This window comes from Cuculus canorus, chromosome 2 (genome assembly GCF_017976375.1).
Source record: "Cuculus canorus isolate bCucCan1 chromosome 2, bCucCan1.pri, whole genome shotgun sequence".
NCBI lineage: Eukaryota > Metazoa > Chordata > Aves > Cuculiformes > Cuculidae > Cuculus > Cuculus canorus.
In genome coordinates this window covers 157,750,196-157,773,152 of record NC_071402.1, presented here as the reverse complement: position 1 = coordinate 157,773,152, position 22,957 = coordinate 157,750,196, and the positions used below count along the sequence as shown (strand labels likewise).

Below are 22,957 nucleotides of genomic sequence, written 5' to 3'. Positions count from 1 at the left end.
CAAAGCCAATTCCACTCAGCTTTAAGCTATTTTTCCAGAAGTCTTTAATTACATATATATTTCAAAAATTCTGCTTAGGAGGCTTCCTTTAGTGGATATAAAAGGCATCAAACACAAATGAAAGCTGTCAGATGGAGCAAAATGTTATCAGATTTAATGTCAAAGCTGGCAAATAAGTGTTGGTTCTCAGGCAATGCCCAAACTACAATACTTGTTCCATGCTAAGACCATCTAAGCTGTTAATCTTGTGGCTTAAAATAATTGCATCTTGTGGATCAGTAGAAAAGTACTTCTCAAATCCAGGGGCTATCACATAAGAAAATCATGCTCAGAAGAGACTCAGTTAAGACCATCCTAATGAACAGTGTCTTCTGCTACACAGATATTGACCTCTCTATGTAAGAATTTTTATTTTGAGGACTTCCACTTGCAAAATCAATTTAGCAGGACAAACCTTGGTTTGGTTTATGGTTACCCAATTGCTGCCTGCTAAATTGATTCAGGACAACATTCTAAAGGAGAAGAATATGCTCAGTCATGGTATGCTACAATTTGGAATACACCAGACTCAACGGCATAACTATAAAAGCTTTACTTAAATTCCACCTCTTTTCATAGAATTGTTTGGTTGGAAAAGACCTCTAAAATCATTGAGTCCAACCATACCTGCCCACTAACAAACCATATCCCTGAGCACCTCGTCTGTCTTTTAAATCCCTCCAGGGATGGTGAATCAACCAACTCCCTGGGCAGCCTCTGCCAGTGCCTGAGAACTCTTTCAGGGAAGAAAATTTTTCCTGATGTCTAATCTGAAGCTCTCCTGGCACAACCTGAGGCCATGTCCTCTTATCCTATCACCTCCTACCTGGGAGAAGTGACCAACACCACCCCCCCCCCCCCGCTACAACTTCCATTCAGGTAGTTGTAGACAGTAATAAGGTCTCCCCTCAGTCACCTTTTCTTCAGGCCACACAAACCCAGGTCCCTCAGCTGCCTTGCATAACCCGTGTTCTCCAGTCCCTTCATCAGCTTTGTTGCCATCCTCTGGACACACTCCAGCACCTCAACGTCTTTATCGTACTGAGGGGGCCCAAACCAAACACAGGATTCAAGGTGCAGCCTCACCAGTCCCAAATACAGGGGCACCGTCACTCCCCTGGTCCTGCTGGCCACACTGGTTCTGATCCAACCGAGGACGCTGTTGGCCTTCTTGGCCACCTGGGCCACTACTGGCTCACATTCAGCCATGCTGACCAGCACCCTCAGGTCCTTCTCTGCCAGGCAGCTTTCTGGCCACTCTCCCCCAAGCGCTGCATGGGGTTGTTGTGTTCCAAGTGCAGGACCTGGCACTTGGCCTTGTTGAACCTCATACCATCATCTGCAGCTGATCAATCTGGCCTGTTCAGATCCCTCTGCAGACCCTCCCTCCCCTCAAGCAGATCAACACTTCCATCAAGTTTAGTGTCACCTGCAGGCTTAATAATGGTCCACTCAATCCCTTCACCAGATCACAATACCTTCATCCATCCTGACTGAGAAAAGAACTCAGTGTAGCTGTGCACTTCTTGGGTCCTATACTGTGGTTTATTAGCAAAAAGACAAGAAAACTTTTGCTAGAGTAGAGCAGAATTCTTCAGGATACCCAAGATTTGAAATGAAATCTGCATGAACAATGGAAGAGTCTTCAGAGAGAAAAGTAGGGGGAAGAAAAAGGACCAAGTCTGTGCATCTTTAAAAATGATTCATGACCAGCGCTGCGGAGTGGTAACTTCTTGCCCATGCAGCATCACCTGTGAAATTATACTGACTTCATCTCAGCCTGGACAACTGACAAAATCTGACAAACTACAGTAGCTAGAAAATGGAAACAAAAGGTTGACTTAAAATGTCAAAAAGCAGAACAAGCAATGTGATTCTGCCAATGCTGTCAAGTTTCTCAGTGATGCATGTTTCTCAGTGATGCATGACAACCATTAGGAGATGCAAATAGCAGAGCTCAGGAGAACAAGCGACACATATCCGAAGGGGCTGCATACACTTAGGACACTGTAGAAGAGGTTTTTCTATGGTTACGTGTTACAGTCCTCAGGTTTAATGGAAACAGTAAGGAAATCCAATGAGTGGAGAAGCGTAAAAGCTCTTGTCACTTCTCATTACTTTAGAACTTGCAGCTTGTGTGGGACTAATCTGGCTGAATTAATTTCAGTATTTAAAAAGAAATACTGTTATTCTCATGTTTGAATAGCTGAGAAGTAAGCGTTTGTTTTCCCAACCAATCTTTAAGTAAAGACAATAACAAGAAGGATAGGAAAAAAAGCACATTATAAAATGAACTACAATCTACAACATGTCAACAATAGTTAAAGCGCCACACAAAGCCTCCAAGGAAATTCAAAGCTCAAGGTCAGAGAAGATATTCTAAGTGAGAGGAAAGAAAAATAAATTGTCACATACTATTGTGCCTCTTCCTTTAATTTTTCGTCCAGATTTAGAGACCGATGGTTTCTGGTCAGCCAGAACTGGAGTAGCATCAAGAAGCTTCCTACATAAATTAATAAAATATGAGCTTATATGGATAAAACTTCAACTAATTTTAAGGCAGTCATGCAAACTGTTCATCTTATTCATTTCTGAGACAGCAGAACTAAGAATTCCATGAATTCTCTGAGAAATAATAAAAGCCACACAGTTCTGCAAGAAAAGGCAAACCAACATACACTTGTTTTCAACCAAATGTTTAGTCTGTTTGACATTTCTACATGCAAATAAATGCTAACAATGAACTTGCAGAGTACTCAAAGTGCTACATGGATTTTCTGAAGAGGTTAGCTTGTGTTTGATGGAAAACTGTACGGACAACATGGACAGAAGAGTTTCAGGATCTCAGCAGTTACACAGCAATGTCTTAGCATAGGGAACACCAATTCACGGTAGTCCATGGGTCCATGGAATCAGGATGGGTTGGATAGAAAGGGACATTAAATAGATTATCTTCATCCAACCCCCTGCCATAGGCAAGGACACCTTCCATTGGATCAGGCTGCTCCAGGCCTCATCTAAAGGTTCTAAACTCTTGCTTCTTTAGGCAATTCAGCACTTCTTTTTACAGTCTGGGCAATAGTAATTGCATCTTTCAAGGCTAAGGCATTGGAAACATGAGTAAAGTAATCTTTCATGGAAAGGAGTCTATACTGAATTTAACTCAAATTAAAAAAAAACACAAACTGATTTTAGACATATTTAGGCACATAACATATTAGCTCATCCGAATCCAAAAGTAAAGAAATTTGATAAAAAAAAACAACTGCAATTTTGTAGAAGGGCAAAACCAAACTGAAAGTAACTTGTGAACTCATGACTTCCTTTCTATCAAAAGGAGAGTATTTTCTATTATTTGCAAAATCACAGATGGGTCACAAAATACTGGTTGACTCATTTTGAGCTAAAATTTCTTCTTTGGTCTAAGAAAGACGGAAAACCACCTCTCCCAATGCCAAATCTCCCTTGCAATCAAATATTTGCTGTGGTTTACACTGCAAATTTATTTCTGGAACTACTTTTTTTTTCCCTGCATCATCTGTAATTGAGTTTAAGAGTATAACATACATAATCCTTAAAGACCAATGAAACTAACTGTAATATTAGATTCCATTGAAATACATTGACACGGGTTGTATGGAATACTACAAAGAAAACTGTAGAAAGAACAATTAAATTACCTCATTTAGAAAATCTGACACTACATCCATCAGTACTAGAAACAAAACGTTGGCAGGAAAATCTCATGCAGAGTTCCCACCAAGTCAACATAATAAGAAAGCTCCACGATGCTTACGGTTCAGGTTCTATATTGACAACAGGGACATCTCTTCTCAGCAAAAATCTGTTTTCAGGCACTGGGGGAATTTCTTCAGGACGTACCACAGGTTTGTCCCTCTTTGTGCTAACTTCGACTGCTTTTTCTGTTGCATCACTCTTGTCAGAAAGGCTGCTAAGGGGAAAAAATAAGTCGATAAATCAAAGTTAACCGTCAATGGATAAACATAGCTTTTCAGAGCAAATTCCAAAACATGCTCATAGGATGCACTGAGCCTTAAGATGCCTTAAAAACCAAAACATATTTCACTAACAATTCATTTTACGCTAAAGATGGTACACTAGTACTGGAAAGAAGTTTCAGTCCTTGCTTTAGAGAAAATAATTTTGTTTTCAGTTTGTTGTTTGTCATGAAATGTTTTTGCAATGCAGTCAAATATAAACAAAAGATCTCCTTTTTTGCCTAATATCCCACTATAACACAGGCATAGCAACTCCTGAATCACGAAAAGGTTTGGGTTGGAAGGGACCTCAAAGATCATGCAGTTCCACCCCACTGCCATGGGCAGGGACATCTTCCACTGGATCAGGCTGCTCAAAGCCCTATCCAACCTGGCCTTGAACACCTCCAGGGATGGGGCACCCATGACTTCTCTGGGCAACCTGGGTCAGAGTCTCACCGCCCTCACAGAAAAACATTTCTTCCTAACATTTCACCTAAATCTCCCCATTTTCAGCTGAAAGTTGTTACTCCTTGTCCTATCCCTGTGATCCCTGATAAAGAGCCCCTCCCCAGCTTTCCTGTATCCCCTTTCAGTACTGGAAGGCTGCTATAACGTCTCCCCAGAGCCTTCTTTTCTCCTGGCTGAATAATCCCAACTCTCTCAGCCTGTCCTCATATAGGAAGCACTCCAGCCCTCTGGTCATCTTTGTAGCCCTCCTCTGGACTCGGTCTAACAGATTGATGTCCTTCCTGTGCTGAGGAATCCAGCACTGAATGCAGAACTCCAGGTGAGGTCTCAGGAGAGCAGAGTAGAGGGGAAGAATCACCTCCCTTGACCTTATATTTTAAGATGGGGAGGCTTAATTGGGAGTTGCTCCACTTCCATCTACGAAGAACTTAAACTGTTTCATAGAAAAATCCCTCCAACAAGCTCAGCGGTTTTTTTTGTCTGGATTTGTTTCTTTACAAAAATCAACCATCAACATCCAAATTTATAGAACAAAAGCCCCCTCATGTTCATTACTCGAGTAATTCACAAAAAATAAGTAGAATTTCTCAGATTTTTCTGAAATTCTTAAATTTAAGAGCCTAGTCACCGTCTTTGGTTTGAGATTCGCTTGCACCTTGGATCCTCTTTCTTCCTTTCTTCCCTTCTTCGTTTTCTTGATTGTTTGGTTTTAGCTCTTCTCTTACGCTTTCTTCTTCTTCTGCTTCTTTCATTTTCATCTTCACTTTCTGATGAAGTTTCTGAAGAACTTGATGCAGTAGAGGAGGAGTCTGAAACTTCTGAGTCAGAAGACACTTTCTTCTTCTTCTCCAAAGCTAAAAGCAGATATTTTATATTTACAGGGTATACATGTGCATGGGTGCGTGTGTATATACAGCACAAAATATACAGATTAAAAATATATACATAACTAAACACATGTACTGCTTCAGATGAGTGACCTTTTTTCAATGAGTTGCACTGAAGTATAATAGAAGACTTATAATCGCGTCCAATTTAAACACATACCAATAAAATCATACAAATATTTTTCAGCATATAGATGTAAAAAAATTCCTTCAGTTGCTTTGAAGTAAACTCTAAGAACCTTCATGCACACCTTCCACCCTATAAGGCAACGTATCACTGCAAAGCCAAAGTAATACAGAGTAAGGTTCGGTAAGTGAAGCTGAACATTAATTTGTTGCAAGCTAATATAAAGGCAGGCTGAGGAACAAGTATAACTTTAAGAAGGAGGGCTGCCCCTTTTCTCTTTTGAAAATGTATTTTAGGTTACAACACTAACTTCACATCTTTTGGTTAGACTAGAACACACGCATAAGCAAAGACCGTTTATAGTAAAAAAAAAAAAAAAAAAAAAAATAAAAAATCTAGTTTCTTTAGAAATCAACACACAGGTTACCAAAAAAAGTTTAGGAAATAGTTAGATCTGGCCTCAGTATGCGTCTTATTTCTTAAACTTTGTCATCCTCTTCTTATAGCTTTACATTACCTATCCTCTTGACTTGCTCTAAAAGACATCAATAACCACATTATCCTCAAGGAGAGTCAAAAGTGAAGTAGAAAACTCAAAATTGTAACACTCTACAACTTCACAGCAACTGTCCAAATATATATTTAAGATAATGTATTCCCTACGAGCTCTCATGAAAACGAAAATTATGTTGACAACACAAGCTGTATATATTAATACTACATGACCTTAAAATAAACCTTAGGAAACTGCACAAAATTAAACTTCAAGAGAAGCTGATGTTTGTGTCTCCATCTTTCAAACTCAGAAAATAAATTCTAATTACTTTGTGTATGTCATACTATGATCAAATTAGTTAAGAAGAACAGGAAGCAGGCAGACGTTTTCTAAAGCACAAAGGTTCAGGTCAGAAAACCTCTTCCTTTGCTGTGCCTCCCTCACCGACACCAAGATTTAAGTTTTAAAGGCGTAAAAGAATTAATAAGATTCTAGAGACTCATGGTATTGATTTCTTGATGCTGGTATAATTTTAACACTCTGAAAACAAGGTCAAAATTCAGTTAACTTCAGCACACTTACCATCTTTTGCTGATTTCGTGACCAGCACCCCACAGTCAATAACTCGTACATCTGCATAGGGCCTACTTGCAGTATCAGTTTTCAAATTTTCTATTTGTTCTATTACTTCAAACCCAGAAATAACCAGTCCAAAGACAACGTGTACACTGCAGAAATAAAATATTTCAAAAGAACAGGCATTTATATATTACTGTAATTATTTTCTAATTAATTTCAGATTTTAAAAGTCATCCTGAAATAGAAACATTCAGCTTTACTGGCATCATTTGCCTCTTAAAATGTATTAAACTTAAGATTTTTATTACTTTTACATTTAAAAATGGTAAGATTTTATGTAATATGAAACAGAGGTTCACTCCAGTTCAATTTGAGACAAATACTTGATGTCATTCTACTCTCTTCTCACGGGTAGGGTAAACAGATCCATCATTTCTAATCCATCCTTCTACTGTTGTAATTTTGTGCAACAGACATAAAGAGTCATATAAAGATGACAAAGAAGTGCAGAGAAGCAGCATTTATAGGTCTGTACTAACCCAGCATATAAATTCCCATTGGCATTGCAGGAACAGTTATAATTAAGTAATCGCCAAGTTTGTTCTGTACCATATTTCTCTGTCTTTCTTCCATCTGCCCCATAACTCATGCTTCCAGGAACTAATATATTTGAGGGATTAAAAACATGCCGCAAAAACAAGAGTACTATCCATATACATTAAACTTGACAATTCAATTCACTGACTTATGGATTTGGGCAGCAACCAGTTTTAAGGAAATGAATGTTAGGATTTAAGACCTTCCAATTTTTGACCGGTTTTAGAAAATAAGTTGCAACTCAGAATTTTTATAGAACTGAAGCTTATGTTTTCCACGTTCTCCTATTGCATACTCTTCCCCAAAATTAAGAATTTGCTTCCCCACTGTTGTCTACTTTCAGTGTAACATTTGAAGACTCACAACCTTCAAATTTTAGCCATAAACTATAAAGGATTCTTACCCGTCGAGATGAGGAGCAGGTTTCGTCGTTCTGTTTGACAAACAGCAAGATGGCAAGATGGTAAAAAAAAAATAAATCAGGGATTCAGATGAAGTAAAAGAAGAGAATGGCACAGGAAAAAAAAAAAAGAGGTGAAGGTAAGACAAAAAAATAGTGAAAAAAACCAGTTACATACATGGAACTAAAAAAACTTTACAGATTATATACAGTCTTTTTATACATTTACATTAGATTTGAAGTTTAGCTAACTGCACATACTTGAAAGTTGTTCCAAGTATCATTTTATGCATGCAATAAACAATCTTCAAATAAGTGTCTTTAAATACACATTCAAATGTAACTTGCTAACGTGTTTAATCACAGAGAAGATACAATTTGGCAATAAGTACTGGGTAACTAATGGAATTTAAATGTCTCTGAAATTGTTGGGGTTTTGCACTACAAGGTCACTTTAAAGTCAAGTTCATTTAGAAAAGGAAGAGTTATCACATATGATAGATTCTTTGCTTCCCCACCCCACTACTTGCTTACTCTCCATTTACTTCATGGCTCAGACACAAAGCAATGCATCAATCTTTAAAAACCAAGACTACAGCACTTCAGCTACTAAGCTCACAGGCTTCCCAAAAGCAAGAGCAGCACAATGCAAGCAGACACTCGAGGCTACCCTACAGTTTACTTCCCTGATAAAAGCAGATTTCATCCCTATTTTTCAGCTTCCCCTGTCTGGCTGTTTCTAGCCTGAAGGGGAAATGCAACCACGTTCCATTTTCTATGCTATCCTAAAAGGCATTTGGAGTTATGCCAAATTTCTACACTGACTTCAAATTGGAAAATTGAAGGCTGCGAGTATATAATTATATGTTAAGAGTCACCTTTTTGGTGATAATGCTATGACGTAGTATCTCTCTATATCCTCTTCCAAAATAAAGACAGGATAATTACTTCTATGAGTAAGCCTGCATGATGTTGCATAGGGTACCTTGCTATCCAGATAAAATTCAGTAAGGAACATCGGAACTTGCATTAATCTTTATTTTTTCCCCAATAAATTAAGGAGTCAAGGAAATTTGCATTTGAAGTTATTTTAATATTTGAAAACATTCTTCCTCTCTCCCGTCCCAGGCACTAATTTGCCTTTCCAGGCTCCTTCTAATGAGCTCTGCCTTTCCAGACTCCTTCTAATGAGCTCTTCTTTCTCAAAATCAATCACAGATGCCTCTTCTAAATTTACAGTAACACAGATGTGATACGAGGAAGTCAGTTTTGCACTGCTATAATAAACTACTACTTCTTAAGCACATATCTGCACTCAAGTCTTAAACTATTAGGTCACAAACACTGCAGTATGGGAATGCATGCCAGAAGATGGAACTGTGAATCAGGAGTATTTATACTCTTGATCACTTCGAGCTCCAAATGCCAACTTCTGTAACGCTAAATAATACAGAAAACTTCAGTTTAACACAGGGGGGGAAAAAAAAATGTTATCAGGGCAACATTTAATTCCTCAATAGTACTGGATGTTTTGCTTTTCCCTTGCTAATACAGGATATTGCTACAAACAGAAAACTTCTTACACTTTTGGAAGTTCTTTAAGCAAAAGTTAATTGTGTTATCCACCTGCTGTTAAGTAAACAGTTTAAGCAGGCTTAATTATAAAGCTTATTTCAAGTAGTGGAAAACTGTACAGAAGTCAGTTGCTTCAATGAAACAAATAATAAATGAGACTTATTGCTTAGAATTAGTTAGAAACAGCAATAGGTTCAACCACACTTGATGTGAACGCTATAGTGAGGTGCTCCTGCCATGCAGCAGAAGCACTTGAAGATGAACTGAGCAAATTGCCTACACACATACTTTCTTTAGACTCATCCTCAACAGGCAAAGAAGGGGACAGCTGGCATGTTAAAACCCATGTAGAGGTTTCTGCCATTACATGGCAAATCGACTGCTAAAATGGATTGGATTTTTCCCACCTATTTCTTCATGAAGTGAAAACACAAGAAAAAGCATTATCCCAAAAGAAAGCTTTTCAGATGTACGACAAGGGCTGAGGTGACTTAACAGACTTCCTACGGGAAGCAGAAACTCAGCTCCTTACTGTGCCTCTGAAAGTTATCTCAACGTTAGGGCTGTAATGCGACATTTATTGTGTAACCATGCATTTTAAAAGACCACTTCAAGGTTTTCTGCATATATTCTGCCTTTCAATCCTTGAACATTTGCTTTGGCTTCCAAACTCAATCAGGAGAAAACCCATTTAGTGCCTTTGCGCTATAGGAACCTAGAGTTCCTCCCTCAAAATAATATTTTATTAAACCATTCTGTTCAGAACGTCTATAATTTAAAACACTAAAAAATCTGCCTTACAATATATATACTATTATGCAAGTATTTTACAGGACAAAAACCTTTCTTCACTCAAGTTTAAAGTAAATAAGATACTGCTGAAGAGAAAAGCATCTTTTTTATAAAAGCACGTTATTATCCCCCCACCCAAGAACCTCAGTCCTATCAAAGGATTCAATGCACATAACAATATGTTCAGAAAAACAAGAAAGATAAAAAACAGAAAGAAAAGGACACAGCCTTAGAGGAATGAGACATTACCTTTGGAGCGCACGATGTAACACTGTTTCTGTAAATTTTACACAAAAATGGCAGAAATAAATTGTAATACATTTTTAGACAAAACTGAGTCTATGTTTTATTAAATACAAGTTTTAAATTAATATTAATTAAGTTGTATGCAGAACAAGGATGCCTAAAAGAGGGCTCTAAATTTTCTTTAGAATACAAGGTACTTTGAAAACTACAGTTAAATTCGCCTTGAAAACAAAAATATAACACAACCTGCTTGTATACGCTGTTACAAAGATAAATTGTTAGAAAAGAGAATCCTCCCACTCCCCTCTAAGTCTCAATCCAGTGTTAGAACACATGCACAACTTTAAGCAGATGAATAACTGATTTCAACAGATTTATTCACATGCTCGCAGTTACATTCGTGTTCAAATGCTCCGCAGAACCTGGTCCTAAGTATGTACTTCATAGGATGGTCCACGACAGCTTAAATGACTTGATTTACAAGTGAAGCGTGTTAAGTCAGTAAGTCTGCAACTTCATACATTTCCCTATTAGCTGACACCTTCCTTGTATCATGAAGCTTTTCTAAAACTAAGAGAAATAGGGGTTTTCTCTAAAAAAATGGGCATTGCTATTAGATTACTGGTGTTCAGAATTACAGAAAGACTCACACTGCAACAACTATACTGTGCTTTTGCCCCGATGTAATTCTGGACAGCTGCACTGCCTGATAACTGCTTGATCAGTTCAGGTTATCCATCTCTTTTCTCCCAAAAAACCTCTTAGTTCTTAATTGTCTCTCTACACATCCGAGCATTGAAGTGATCCGTTACCTATTACGCATAAAAGCATTCTGTGAATGTTTTCACACAGGCTCTGCTTTTACATCAACTTTTGATCAAGCCAAGAGGACCTGCCTGTGTGATAAGTGCCTATACACCACTTTGGGTTGAAGATAATGCAACATCACCTCCTTCATTTAAAATCTTTAGGGTTTTATGTTACTGTCAACTGTTCAAAAATTAGCTTCAAGGTATTTCACTCCCAGTGGAAAACAAATAACTGTTGATTGGAAAAATACCTGGTTTGGGTCACCAAAAAGACTTTGAAATGAATCACTATTAATAAGCTGCTAAAATTCAGAAATAATTCATAAAATCAAAACACAAAAGTCCTCAAAAATTATTTTACCCTTCATTCAGCAGGCTAAAGCTATTAAGATTGTTTGAATTTAGTAACTAGGCACAGCACCACAGACAAAACATTTCAAAACAAAAAAAAAAGCTATTTAGTTTTGAGCAAGAAAGCAGAGCTTGAGACACACTGAAACAACGATACGCTCAATGCGTAAAATATTAATCTAAATCTAGCAGTAATAGCTAAACAGTTTAGTTTGAAACAGCTTTTGAACAGAGAGGCAAGAATTTCAAGCGTTTGAATGGATAAGGAACACAAAGACTCCTCTTTAAATTGTAATTAAGACATATTCAACAGTAAACTACATGGCTAAATAACAAGGCAATAAATTAATTATTAAACAAAATTTCCTATTGACAACAAAGAGGCTGGTTGTTTTTTTTCGCCTCCTATGCTTTTTCCTTATGCTTCGTTCTGCACAGCCACTTCTGTTTTTCTAGCAAGTGTAGCTTGACAGACTTCTACAACAACAGAAGCAAAGTTAAGCCCATTTGCAGGATCAGGAGTCTCATTAATTTTATAGTACTTTATCTATTCATTTTCAATGCTTCTGTATTGTAATTTTCCTTACTGAGTATGGCCACAGGCATGATGGAGCTGCTTTAAAGAGACAGGCTTCCATTATCAGATCAGCTCAACTGAAAAGCAGAAGACATTGTTTGAGAAGAACATCACTTAACAACTAACACAGCCACTGAGCTGGAACTTCCATGAACACACCATCCCCCGGTCCAAATAAATCAGGGACCTAAGGACATTAGTCATTATAGAACAGTTTGAGTTAGAAGGGACCTTAAAGATCATCTAATTCCAACTGCTCTGCCACAGGGGGGGGACATCTCCCACTACATCAGGCTGCTCAAGGCTCCATCCAACCTGGCCTTGAATGAGCAATACTCACACAAGGCTCTGAATGCAGTCCCTTAATAAATAATAATAAACATCCTTTTGGCAGCAGCTCAAACAGAGATTGGAGTCTAAAGAGAAAGGAAGATGATTCAAGTGGTACCTGTCAACCTATACCCCATCCTTAGGATTCCATATATCAACATGGAAACAGACAATTAACAGAGATGAACACACTCAGGTGGTGTTCAGAACACTTGCTAAGTAACTGATAGTTCTAAAAAGTTATTCACAGAACGGAAGAAAATTAATAGTGATGCCATCTGAAAATACAAATAGCTGATTTATAAACTGGTACCTTACAACTACCTTCAACACAGGTGTGCAATAAAGCGCTACAACAGATCCCTCTGAGCACAGAAAAGTGAAATCCTAATCACACAAATCCAAACATTATAAAGGGGTTACCTACGTATCCTGCTCTAGCTAAACACTGTCCTTCCAACCCAGCTGTTAATCTTATTCAAGTATGAAAAAAAAACTGGTGAAAATCAGTCTACGAGCATTAAACACAGCATTTCTGACATTATATACACACAATTCTGTCTCTCTGTTCTCCATCTTCCCAGTTTCTACCAGTGCTTTAATTTATGTTCATTCTTTTCACATTGTCCTAAGCTTCCTAACAATATTTACACTGTCTTTTCCATGCCCAGTTCCTATTGTTCCTTATAAATGCTTCAAACTCTTTCATGCCAGAGAAATTCCCAATGAACCAAAAGCAAGCTGATGGTACTTTAGGATTGCTTGGATGCTTGTTTACATTAAAACTAATCTGGAGCTTCTATTTAAAGTAAAACTGACCACCACTGCTCAACTTTCAACAATTTTTAGACATTACAGGGAGTCTTGCTGTGACCAGTTTGTTAGTGCAGTCTGTCAGAGAGATTTGCTGCCTAATTACTTTCTGTAAAGCCTAGTTATTCCAAACTGCAGTAAGCAGGGAAGCACTTCTGATGAACAAGCAAAACGGTTAGAGTTAGGATTCTTGCTATTATTTTAGCCCTACTAGGACAGATAAAACAAAATACATTATCTGTACTCTTTATCTGCTACACGAAGCACATGTATGATAGAAAAAATGCACTTCTCATCCCTGAAGTTGTCTATGGAAAAAAAAAAAAAAGATCTAAAGAAGTTCAGATTGAGATGAACTACTTCCCTTCCTATAAACCTAGCTGATAAAACTCAACATGTTCTAACCATAAGACTGCCCCTAAATGCTGCCTTTCACACAATTTTCAGGTTATGCATCTGAAGAATGTATTTCCTAATGAGAAATTACTGAATAACTGAGCATTCTTTCAAGAATAAAAAAACTATTTCAGATTAAAGTATATCACTAAAGGGAACAAATATATTTTATTAAAAAAGCTCTACAGATGCACAATACCTTCCCTAAAGTAATCAGACAAATGTCACCAAGCAAGACTAACTGCTTTAATATGTTGCACTTTAAAGTTAAGTCAGAAACTGCCTAGATAGTCCTTAGAAGTTGTTTCCTACTTTGAAACATGAAACTAAAACTCTCCATATTATGAAGCAGAAACCAAACTCTTCCATTAAAAATCTATACAAAAAGGCAGATGGTCAAGCTATGTATTTCACCATCCATCTTTGCCTGTTCATAAGTAGAGCTACTGAACATGAACCTGACTCTGCAACCGGCTGTGCACATCCACACCTGCCTCCATGTGCAACCTCAGTGGCTCCTGTATGGATTCTCTAGTTGAAAATAGATTCATAGAATGATTTGCATTGGAAGGCACTTTAGAGCCCATCCAGTTCCAACTCCGCTGCCATGGATAGGGACACCTTCCACTGGATCAGGCTGCTCAGAGCCCCATTCAACCTGGCCTTGAACAGCTAGCTATAGGGCAGGCGCATCCAGAACTTCCCTGGGCGACCTGTGCTAGTGCCTCACCAACCTCACAGGGAAAAATTTCTTTCAATATCTCACCTAAATGTTCTCTCTTTCATCTTAAAACTGTTACTCCTCATCCAATCCCTGCACTCTCTGATAAAGAGCCCCTCCCCACCTTTCCTGTAGGCCCCTTTTAAGCACTGGAAGGCTGCTAGAAGGTCTCCCTGGAGCTTTCCCTTCTGGCAGCTGAACAAGCTCAATTCTTATTCTGTGCTCATATGGGAGAAGCTCCAGCCCTCCGATCATCTTCATGGCCTCCTCTGGACTTGCTCTAACAGATCCATACCCTTCCTGGGCTGAGGACTCCAGAACTGAACACAGTAATCCAGGTGAGGTCTCACGACTACACATTCATTCCCAGGATCAGCTGCCCTACTGAAGGCCAAAAGTGGGTTTCAGTTTCAATGCATAAACTCGAGAACAGCAAAGGCATCTGCAAGTGAGCCAGGCACTCTGGCTGCTGGTAGGACCTAGGGAGTGTTTTGAGCTACCCTACTGCGCCCTCCCTGGCTTCCAGCTGCTATTCCAGGAGCTCAGGGTGTCTTGCAGGTGCTACATCATACCTGCACACCCTGTCTTTGAGTTCCCAGTGGTGCCTCAAACAGCATTAGATGTCTGCATGCAGTAAGATAAAAAAAGCTCCAGTCAAGAGGGTTACAGAACTCGAAGCATTAAAGCATGTTTTAAAGACTTAAGACAGCAGCCCACCAGTTTCCTCCTGGCTTGATTCACTCACTTGACTCTAGGTCAAGCTGGTGCCTTTTAGAACACTACAGGCCATCCAAGAAATCCACCTGGGACAGGCAGGCAGGACAAAAGACCTTCAGAACATCCATGCTCCTCACCCAAGCAGCTGAAGGCCAGGCAGGACATCCCAGGACCCTAAAAATGACTTCAGATTCCTATAAGCAGCTGAGGTGAATTTAGCTTACACAGAAACGATTACGTTAGGCACCTTACTCTGTCCAGATTCCCACCAAATGAACACTTCCTCTTTACAGTGATTTGATGAAAAAAACAATTTTTGAAGAAATCAGCATCTTCTGTATTTGATTAAAGTGCTCTTAAATACTGTTCATTTTATTGTCTCATGTAGATATAATTTAGCACCTAACACACCTGTAGGTTGTTTTGGTGTGTGGGGAGAGACAAGGCATTTGTGTCTGTTACAGCTAATTGAACGAGTAAGCCGAGCCTACTAAGCATAAGGGGAAGAAGATGACTTCTGAATCAAATGCAGGAGAAAAGAAACTTTAGAGCCCTCAAATGACAGCTTCTTGACTGATGTGACAGCATTAAGGTTTCACGAATATTGTTCAGATAAGCTTAAAAATGGAAAATTATGACAAGAGAACCAAAAGATAAGTCGCAAAGTAATAAATAGCGAGCTGATGTCTTGAAGAGCTTATTAAAGCACAAGGTTTTTTTGTATATAGATAGTTTTCCATATTGATGTATCTATATATCCATTCAGATTTACTGTAAGGAACTACGACAACTGAAATTTAGTTTGAAGGTAACAGAGAACAAGTTTGTTTTTTTTTTTTACACTTAGAATTTTATCTCTACAGAAAGTCAGAACAGTGGTAACTATGAAAGACTCTCTCTTAGGTTCCTATTAATTTTCCATTTCTAGGGCATTCTTTAGGAAGAGACCTAAAAATGTCTCTTATCTGAACTTCATCGTATCATACTGAAGATCTTTTTCAGGCAAAGAAAAAAAAGAGATAGATTCTCGAGGACAATTTACTCTTTTATGGAGGACAGCGAAGCGCCATTCATTCTTATCCCCCAAGAAAGATGGCAAAGAGAAAATAGCATTTCTATTTAAGTAGCTACACTAAAATTTACTTTTGAAACCACCACGGTTATTTCAGAAAGTTTCTCTCAGCACAAGCCCAGATCTTTCCAAATACAAACTGTTAAACACTAACAGAAGGCAATTTTTCTTAGAAGCGAGTTAACAGGAGGAATAATTGGGTAAAACATGATATTATTATTAGCAAGTTTCAAAATACTACTACTGAACCTAGAATACAACAACTTCAGCCACAAGACCCTGACAAAGCAGACCTGAGTATTTATTGATAGTAGAGTCTCGTGTGTTTTCTACAGTTTAACAGAATATGGCTACATAATGGAATAGATTTATTTATTTTTTTAAGTTAATGAAGGAAAAATCTGATCATCAGCATATAATTTTACATCGTATTGGTACCAAAGCAGTCATTATATGCACAAGTAAACAGAATTATGCAGCTGTATAGAAGAAAAGCATGTCAGGAACAAACACTCCAAAATAAAAAAAAGCTAAAAACACCCAAAATACCAAACAAAAGTCTCAACTGTCTTTCACTAAAAAAAAAAGTCAACCAACCTCCCCCCCAGCTAAATTATAATTCATCATATTTTGAAGAGGACACGCAAACCCATACAAACCACCTCTAGATCTCACTCTCTTTGCATACAATGCTCAACATTGTAATCTGCAGATAATCCGTTAAGATTTGGTTGGTACACACATAAAGCCAAAGAATCTATTTTCTGGACACTAAGGATTTATTGCATAAGCCATATTTTTAAGGTAAAAAACAACAAATATGGGACATCCATGTAGTACTAGCTTCTAATCCAAATTAATGCACAAGCAAATTGCAATAACTAATGTTTCCTATTATAGCTTACACTGCAAGTACCCACTCAACCCTACTTAAAATAAGGCGGATAACATATAGGTAATTTAGCAATACCATCTTTCTCATGAACAGCGCTTCTCTGTTTAAGAAAAGCTCAACTGCAGTATTACATCTACTCACATGAAAAATTGGGAACCATTGGTATGTTTCCCTCGGTTTGCCATTGACAAAAGGAACGCTCTGTCATGTTTGAGAATAAAGTTTTCATCTGTTTGAAGAAAAAATACGTTTGTCAGATTTTCCCTGACAGGGAACGCAAGTCTAATTTTCTTAGTAATTTACGGATGCTATAAGGAGAAATTCTTCTGCCGCTGAGAAACAAACAGGTTTGGGGGAGGAAAAAAAAAATCAAGTTTAAATGAGTCTTTCAAAAGTTACAGTAGAAGCAGATATGAGACAGAAAGCATTCTATAAGTTTTAGATACAGCATAAACATCTCTAATGAAAAGAAATTTAAAGTCATTATTAGTGTCTTCAATAAACATTAGATTTCATCGGCTTGGATTTAAAACCAGCACTTTCTGAATAAGAACAAGGCTGGCAGACTTAGTGACATCCTCAAACAAGGCTTAACACATGTGGTACCATTATTTATGCGGCATGCACCTCAGGTAAAAAGGTGGAGAGAGAAAACCAATTCCCTGCTACAGCAAGCTAAGAGACAGCCATTCAAAACAGGACATCTCAGAACGTACAAGGGAAACAGCCCTGGAAAACTGAATAAGAAACTGAAGAACATTCTTCTTGCAACCTAAGTATAAAACCGGTTCAGGCTAAACTAAACATGCATTTTACATTCCAGTGAATTAAAGAGGACTTCTGGTTGAACAGCAGAATATAAAACAAGATCTTCTGAAGCTCATTTGCAAAGCTAGAAACAGCAATTGCAGTGTACAAAGCCGATATTTTTAAGACTACATATCAAAACACAATGGTGCATGTTTAGCACTCACTGCCTTTAGAAACAAACCCTAGTAACTTCTTAGCAAGCGGATCTATTCAAGACTTTACTTTGACTAAAGGCTGTAATATTCCAACACGAAACTACATCTCTGATGAAGACAAACTTAACAGCATGCATTTAACCACGCAGAGCTGTTTGGAAAACAGAGGACCAAGGGCTGTCACATAAAAACATACAGTGCCTTTATTAACACCTCAATACCACAGTAACTGCAATTATATGTCTTAAAAGGAATACTTTACAAACTCACCACTTTCCTTCCCACAACAGATTTTAAGAGGTAAATGTACATTTATTTACACATTCTTTGCAAGTAAAATAACATTTGTGTGGCATATAAACGAAGTCAAGCACTTCTAGAAATAAACACTAAGCATACAAACCTTGAATAGGGAAGGGGAGGAAAGGGACATCAACAAAAGAAGAAATAACTGTTTAGAGCTAGAAATTATGCCAGTATTCTCTCCCAGAATAAGTCATTAACCCTCAGAAAGGTTAGATACAGAACTCTTCAGTTCTCCAAGCAACACAGATATCCATCTACAAACGGACGTATCAGTTGTCTATATATTTACTAGGGAGGGTACAAGGGAACAGAGTTTGAATTTGTGTTACTGAGCTTTTGTCTCTTACCTTTTCATTTTGCAAAAGACCACATTCTCTATAAACAAAAGAATATGTTGACAGTTTTAGGCAGGAAGATAGGAGTTTATTCATGAATAAAGTTGCCTAACCTCCATGCTGAAAGTCATGTTTAACCAATAATGTTAGCCTTAATTAATTGTCAGTTAAAGTTAAAAATTACAAAAAAAAATTATCTGGAAGTCATGCATATAAAAATAATTCTCATGCAACATTAGTTTCATGCAAAGGGTGATCTATAAGTAGACCTGCTTTCATTAAGTAGCTTGAGAATCAGGATTCGTTTATCTCAGAACTGCATAAAGAATCTGCAAAGACATTTGTCCTCTTACCTTTAAAATAGCCACCATAAATAGATTCACCTCCTTTTCCATTACCTACACGTTAAAAAGCACGAGTTAAACCTTTTTTTTTCATTTATGAGAAAAGCTTACATAATAGTTTATAACAAACCAGGATACTATGGTCAGTTACAAGTAACTGAGCATATGCTCCTTAATTAAAAGTCAGAGCCATGCATTATCCCCTTGACACTCAAAATATTGAGCATGAAGATTGCCTTAGGGCTTCTGAACATTGGGAAGTCTCCAGCAGGGCTCCAAAGGCAAATCCTCACTGGTATTTGCTAAAGCAGCAGAAGACTGAAAAACAACAGCAGCAAATAAACAAAGACAACAGTAGGTATGACCAACAACCTTGCCTGGCTCAAAGCAGCTGAGAAACTATGAGACTCGATCAGATAAGAAAAGATACCCTTACTCCTTGACTCAAAACAAGATATTCCCTCACCGAGCCTGTTTTACTAGGTATAAGAGTTTAGGATAGAGTGAAGAAAACAGATCTTTTGGTAAGGACAGGTACTTGGGGAAGGGCAACAGGCTAAAAGATTATTTTGTACACATAATGCAGGGAAGGAAACAAAAAAGGAAACTCCTGGAAAATCTCCTTTTAGAGACTTGTCCATTAAACACTTCCAGCTTGTTTATTACTTTGTTATTTCTAACCTTATTCAAACAGTTATGCCCTTATATCAATAGAGCATTACTAGCATTGCAGTTCAGACTTCAGCATGGATTTAAGTTGTTTTAATCATGGATAGAAAGGTTTGGGTTGGAAGGGACCTTAAAGACCATGGGCAGGGACACCTTCCACCAGACCACATTGCTCAAAGTCTCATTCAGCCTCGCTTTGAACACCTCCAGGGATGGGGCATACATGACTTCTCTAGACAGCCTGTTCCAGTGCATCACAATCCTCACAGTAAAAAATTTCTTCCTAATATCTAATCTAAAATAATAAGCCAGGTGTTACCAACTCCAGTAGGGCCTTTTTTTATTTTCCTATCTTCACACATTTTTCTAACCAAATATTACTTCAGTTGAAACATTTCAGAATTTCAAAAATTAACAAACAAATCGGTGATCTGTGTTACACTTCACAGCAAAGGAAATAATTTTATGGCATTGCAATATTTTCATGGCGTTTTTTTAAATTACATTATAACCATAAGTTACAACATTTCTGTTCTGTTAAAAACATTTCAGATCTAAAAACATATTTTACCTTCGCTGAAGTCCCCACCCTGAATCATGAAGTTTTTAACCACACGATGGAATGTAGTGCCTTTGTAACACAGCTTCTTTCCAGTTGTTTTGCCAATTCCTTTTTCACCTGCAAGAAGGTTGAACAAAAAGAATCTACAGATTGTCACAGAACAAATTCCAAGGGTTTGACCTCTCTGGTGCTAATGGATATAAAAGAGCCACCAGAATAGCACAACTATAAAAGATAATACTCTCCTGCCTTTTCACTGCCCATTAATAGCAGAAGGGACTCATATACAAAGGACTCTCAAGTGAAAATTAGGTTTCTTCCTAAAATAAAATCCCCTCCCAAGAAGGGATGTATTTATTAGCAACTTTCAGCTTTGTTCCACCACTGGTTATGGAACAGGCATTCCACACTTACTTAGAGGACAGTTAATCAGTATATTCCACACCACACTCTCCAATATGTACCTGTACTTGTTATCCCAAGTCAACACCCCACTTCTGCAATCTATTTTTCCTCCAACAAAAATTAACTGATGGCCTAATCACCCCAAATTTGCCATTCCAAACAGTCCACTTAGGGCCAGGACAAGGGCAAAAAGCAGTTTGTGGCACAAAACTCATGCACGGCACTGCCATTTATCACACCTGTAGAAGAATACAACTTATTTGCTATTACCCTGACTTTCCATACCCATAACCCATGCCTCCTCCTGCTTCATCCCGATTTTCCACAGCAAAGTTTTCCAAGCAAAGCCAATAATTACAGGGATGGACGCATGCCCTTTCCCCCCTAACACACGCATCGCTTCGCCACAGCACTGAAAACCCCATCAAGAAGTATCTGCCTATGTTTTTGGTCATGTTTCAGCGTGCCCCTCAGGCTATGGATAACCCCCTCCCCTTAGAGAGCAGAATCCTGTACTGCACTTGACCAGGTAATTGAGTGGGTACATTAAGGTGAGAGCTGAGCTTTAGACCATGGGCAGACCTTGCAGTCCATATCATAATAAATGGCAATACTTGTGATGTTCCCTTCCTTTCACAAACTATACAAATGTGGGCAAAATCTTAATTCAATGACCTCCCCAGAAGCCACAGACACTTTAGACAACACATTTAAGCTGCTGGCCAAATGGCAGAGCACTAAGTGCTTGCAAAAGCTGCTCTGTGTACTCTGATATTCTAAACCACACCTTGGACTCCCAGTCTGGCCAAAGACACAGACCAGTTGTTCTATGAGTAAAGCTGCAGCACCTCTGTGGTCTCAGACACCTTTCTGTAACAGCCAGAACAAAGCCCAGGTGCTGGGCTTCTTTTTTCCTCCTAGCCAAATACCAGCCTTACCCTTTTTGCCCCAAATATGCCTGAATTTTGTCTGAAAAATTAAAAAAATTGCCTTTGAGCCCTATCTACCTGCACTCTTCCTGCCTAAGCAGTTCCTTCCATATGCTGCAAGTTACTTGCAAATGGAATGGTGGAGGAGAACGTGCACAGTCATTGCAAGAAAAAAAACCCACTGGCTGAGGAGGGCCCAACATGAGGTCCTTTATCAAAGTGCCCTTCTCGCTTTGGCAAGTAAACTTTGCTCTTGTGCCCTATTAACACCCTGCACTGCCAACACAATAGTCTGAATTAGGTGCTCAATAGTGGTCTCCCTTTGAGATTATGAGAAGGGAAGCTCCTAACAAAGCATCAACAAGCAAATAACTTCTGCTTATTCAACAGGTGGACTGACTGGACAGCATGCAAGTCCAGACATTTTAGTTTAAATACAAGGAGCCTCTTGCTGTCAAGGCAGACAGCATTCCTTCACAGTAACCAGGTCTATTTCTGACAACAATGTCAGGCTGTAGGACAGCAGCCAGAACTGCCCTGTCCTCCTCCATCTGGTTTTAACAAGAACATTCTGGCTTGTTTCACAGAGATAATGGAAGGAGCAGCAAGCATGATACTGGGCACAGCATTTCAAACCTGGGTCTCCAGTCTTTCTATCACCTTGCCTTGGGACAACTGAAACCAGTCTTCAGAATGATATAATGGAAGTGCACAGCCCAAATCAAGTCACCATGAGGTTCGTAACAGTATAGGGACACATAGTACTCCACAGCTGTGATGCCTTTATCAGCTACAATGGAGGTGGACATCTATGTATCTCAAAGGAAAAAGAACATGCTGGATCAGCCTAGCGTGTAGAATCCTGAACTTACGTAGAACAGAAGCGTATAATGCTCAGTCTGCTGTTGAAGTATTCCATATGTAGACTATGTGGTCTAGAACAGAATATTATGCAGCTATACATCCCCTTCGATAAAAATAAAATTCACGTATGGCTACAAGATGTAAGTACCAGAAAGTAATGTGGTATTGAGTAAAGTTCCAGTAATTCCAATGTGCCCTCATGGTCAAGAAGACCAATGGTATCTTGGGGTGCAGACGCGTGTAGCAAGCAGGCCAAGGGAGGTTCTTCTCCCCTTCTGCTCTGCCCTAATGAGGCCCCATCTGGAGTACTGCATCCAGTTCTGGGCTCCACAGCTAAAGAAAGACAATGAGCTACTGGAAAGAGTCCGGTGGAGGCCACAAAAACGATCAGAAGACTGGCACATCCATTTTTTTAATGAGGAAAGGCTGAGAGACCTGGGTCTGTTCAGACTGGAGGAGAGAAGACAGAGGGGACCTTATCAATGCTTACAGATATCTAATGTGCAGGCGTCAAGAGGGTAGGGCCAGACTCTTCTCAGCTGTGCCCAGCAGCAAGATAAGGGGCAATGAGTACAAACTGGAACACAAGAAGTTCCACCTGAACATGAGGGGAAATTTTCTTTACAGTGACAGACCACTGGAATAGGCAGCCCAGGGACGTTACGGAGTATCTGTCTCTGGAGACATCCA

At 38.7% G+C, this 22,957-nt stretch overlaps 1 protein-coding gene across 4 annotated transcripts in view; it reads right to left on the bottom strand.

Annotated features, from left to right (window-relative positions):
- The window catches only part of NKTR (natural killer cell triggering receptor), a 46,916-nt gene that overhangs the window by 11,040 nt on the left and 12,919 nt on the right, over window positions 1-22,957 (bottom strand). The window contains exons 4-11 of one of the 4 annotated variants that reach the window (XM_054058543.1): window positions 20,079-20,186; window positions 18,848-18,892; window positions 17,030-17,117; window positions 7,598-7,627; window positions 6,601-6,746; window positions 5,137-5,362; window positions 3,836-3,991; window positions 2,455-2,542 (exon numbers count right to left, since the gene is read on the bottom strand). In XM_054058543.1, coding sequence (XP_053914518.1) covers window positions 2,455-2,542; window positions 3,836-3,991; window positions 5,137-5,362; window positions 6,601-6,746; window positions 7,598-7,627; window positions 17,030-17,117; window positions 18,848-18,892; window positions 20,079-20,186 — 887 coding nt within the window. Of the gene's footprint in view, window positions 1-2,454; window positions 2,543-3,835; window positions 3,992-5,136; window positions 5,363-6,600; window positions 6,747-7,597; window positions 7,755-17,029; window positions 17,118-18,847; window positions 18,893-20,078; window positions 20,187-22,957 lie in introns of those variants that run through there. The other 3 variants (XM_054058540.1, XM_054058541.1, XM_054058542.1) reach the window with 3 other exon arrangements.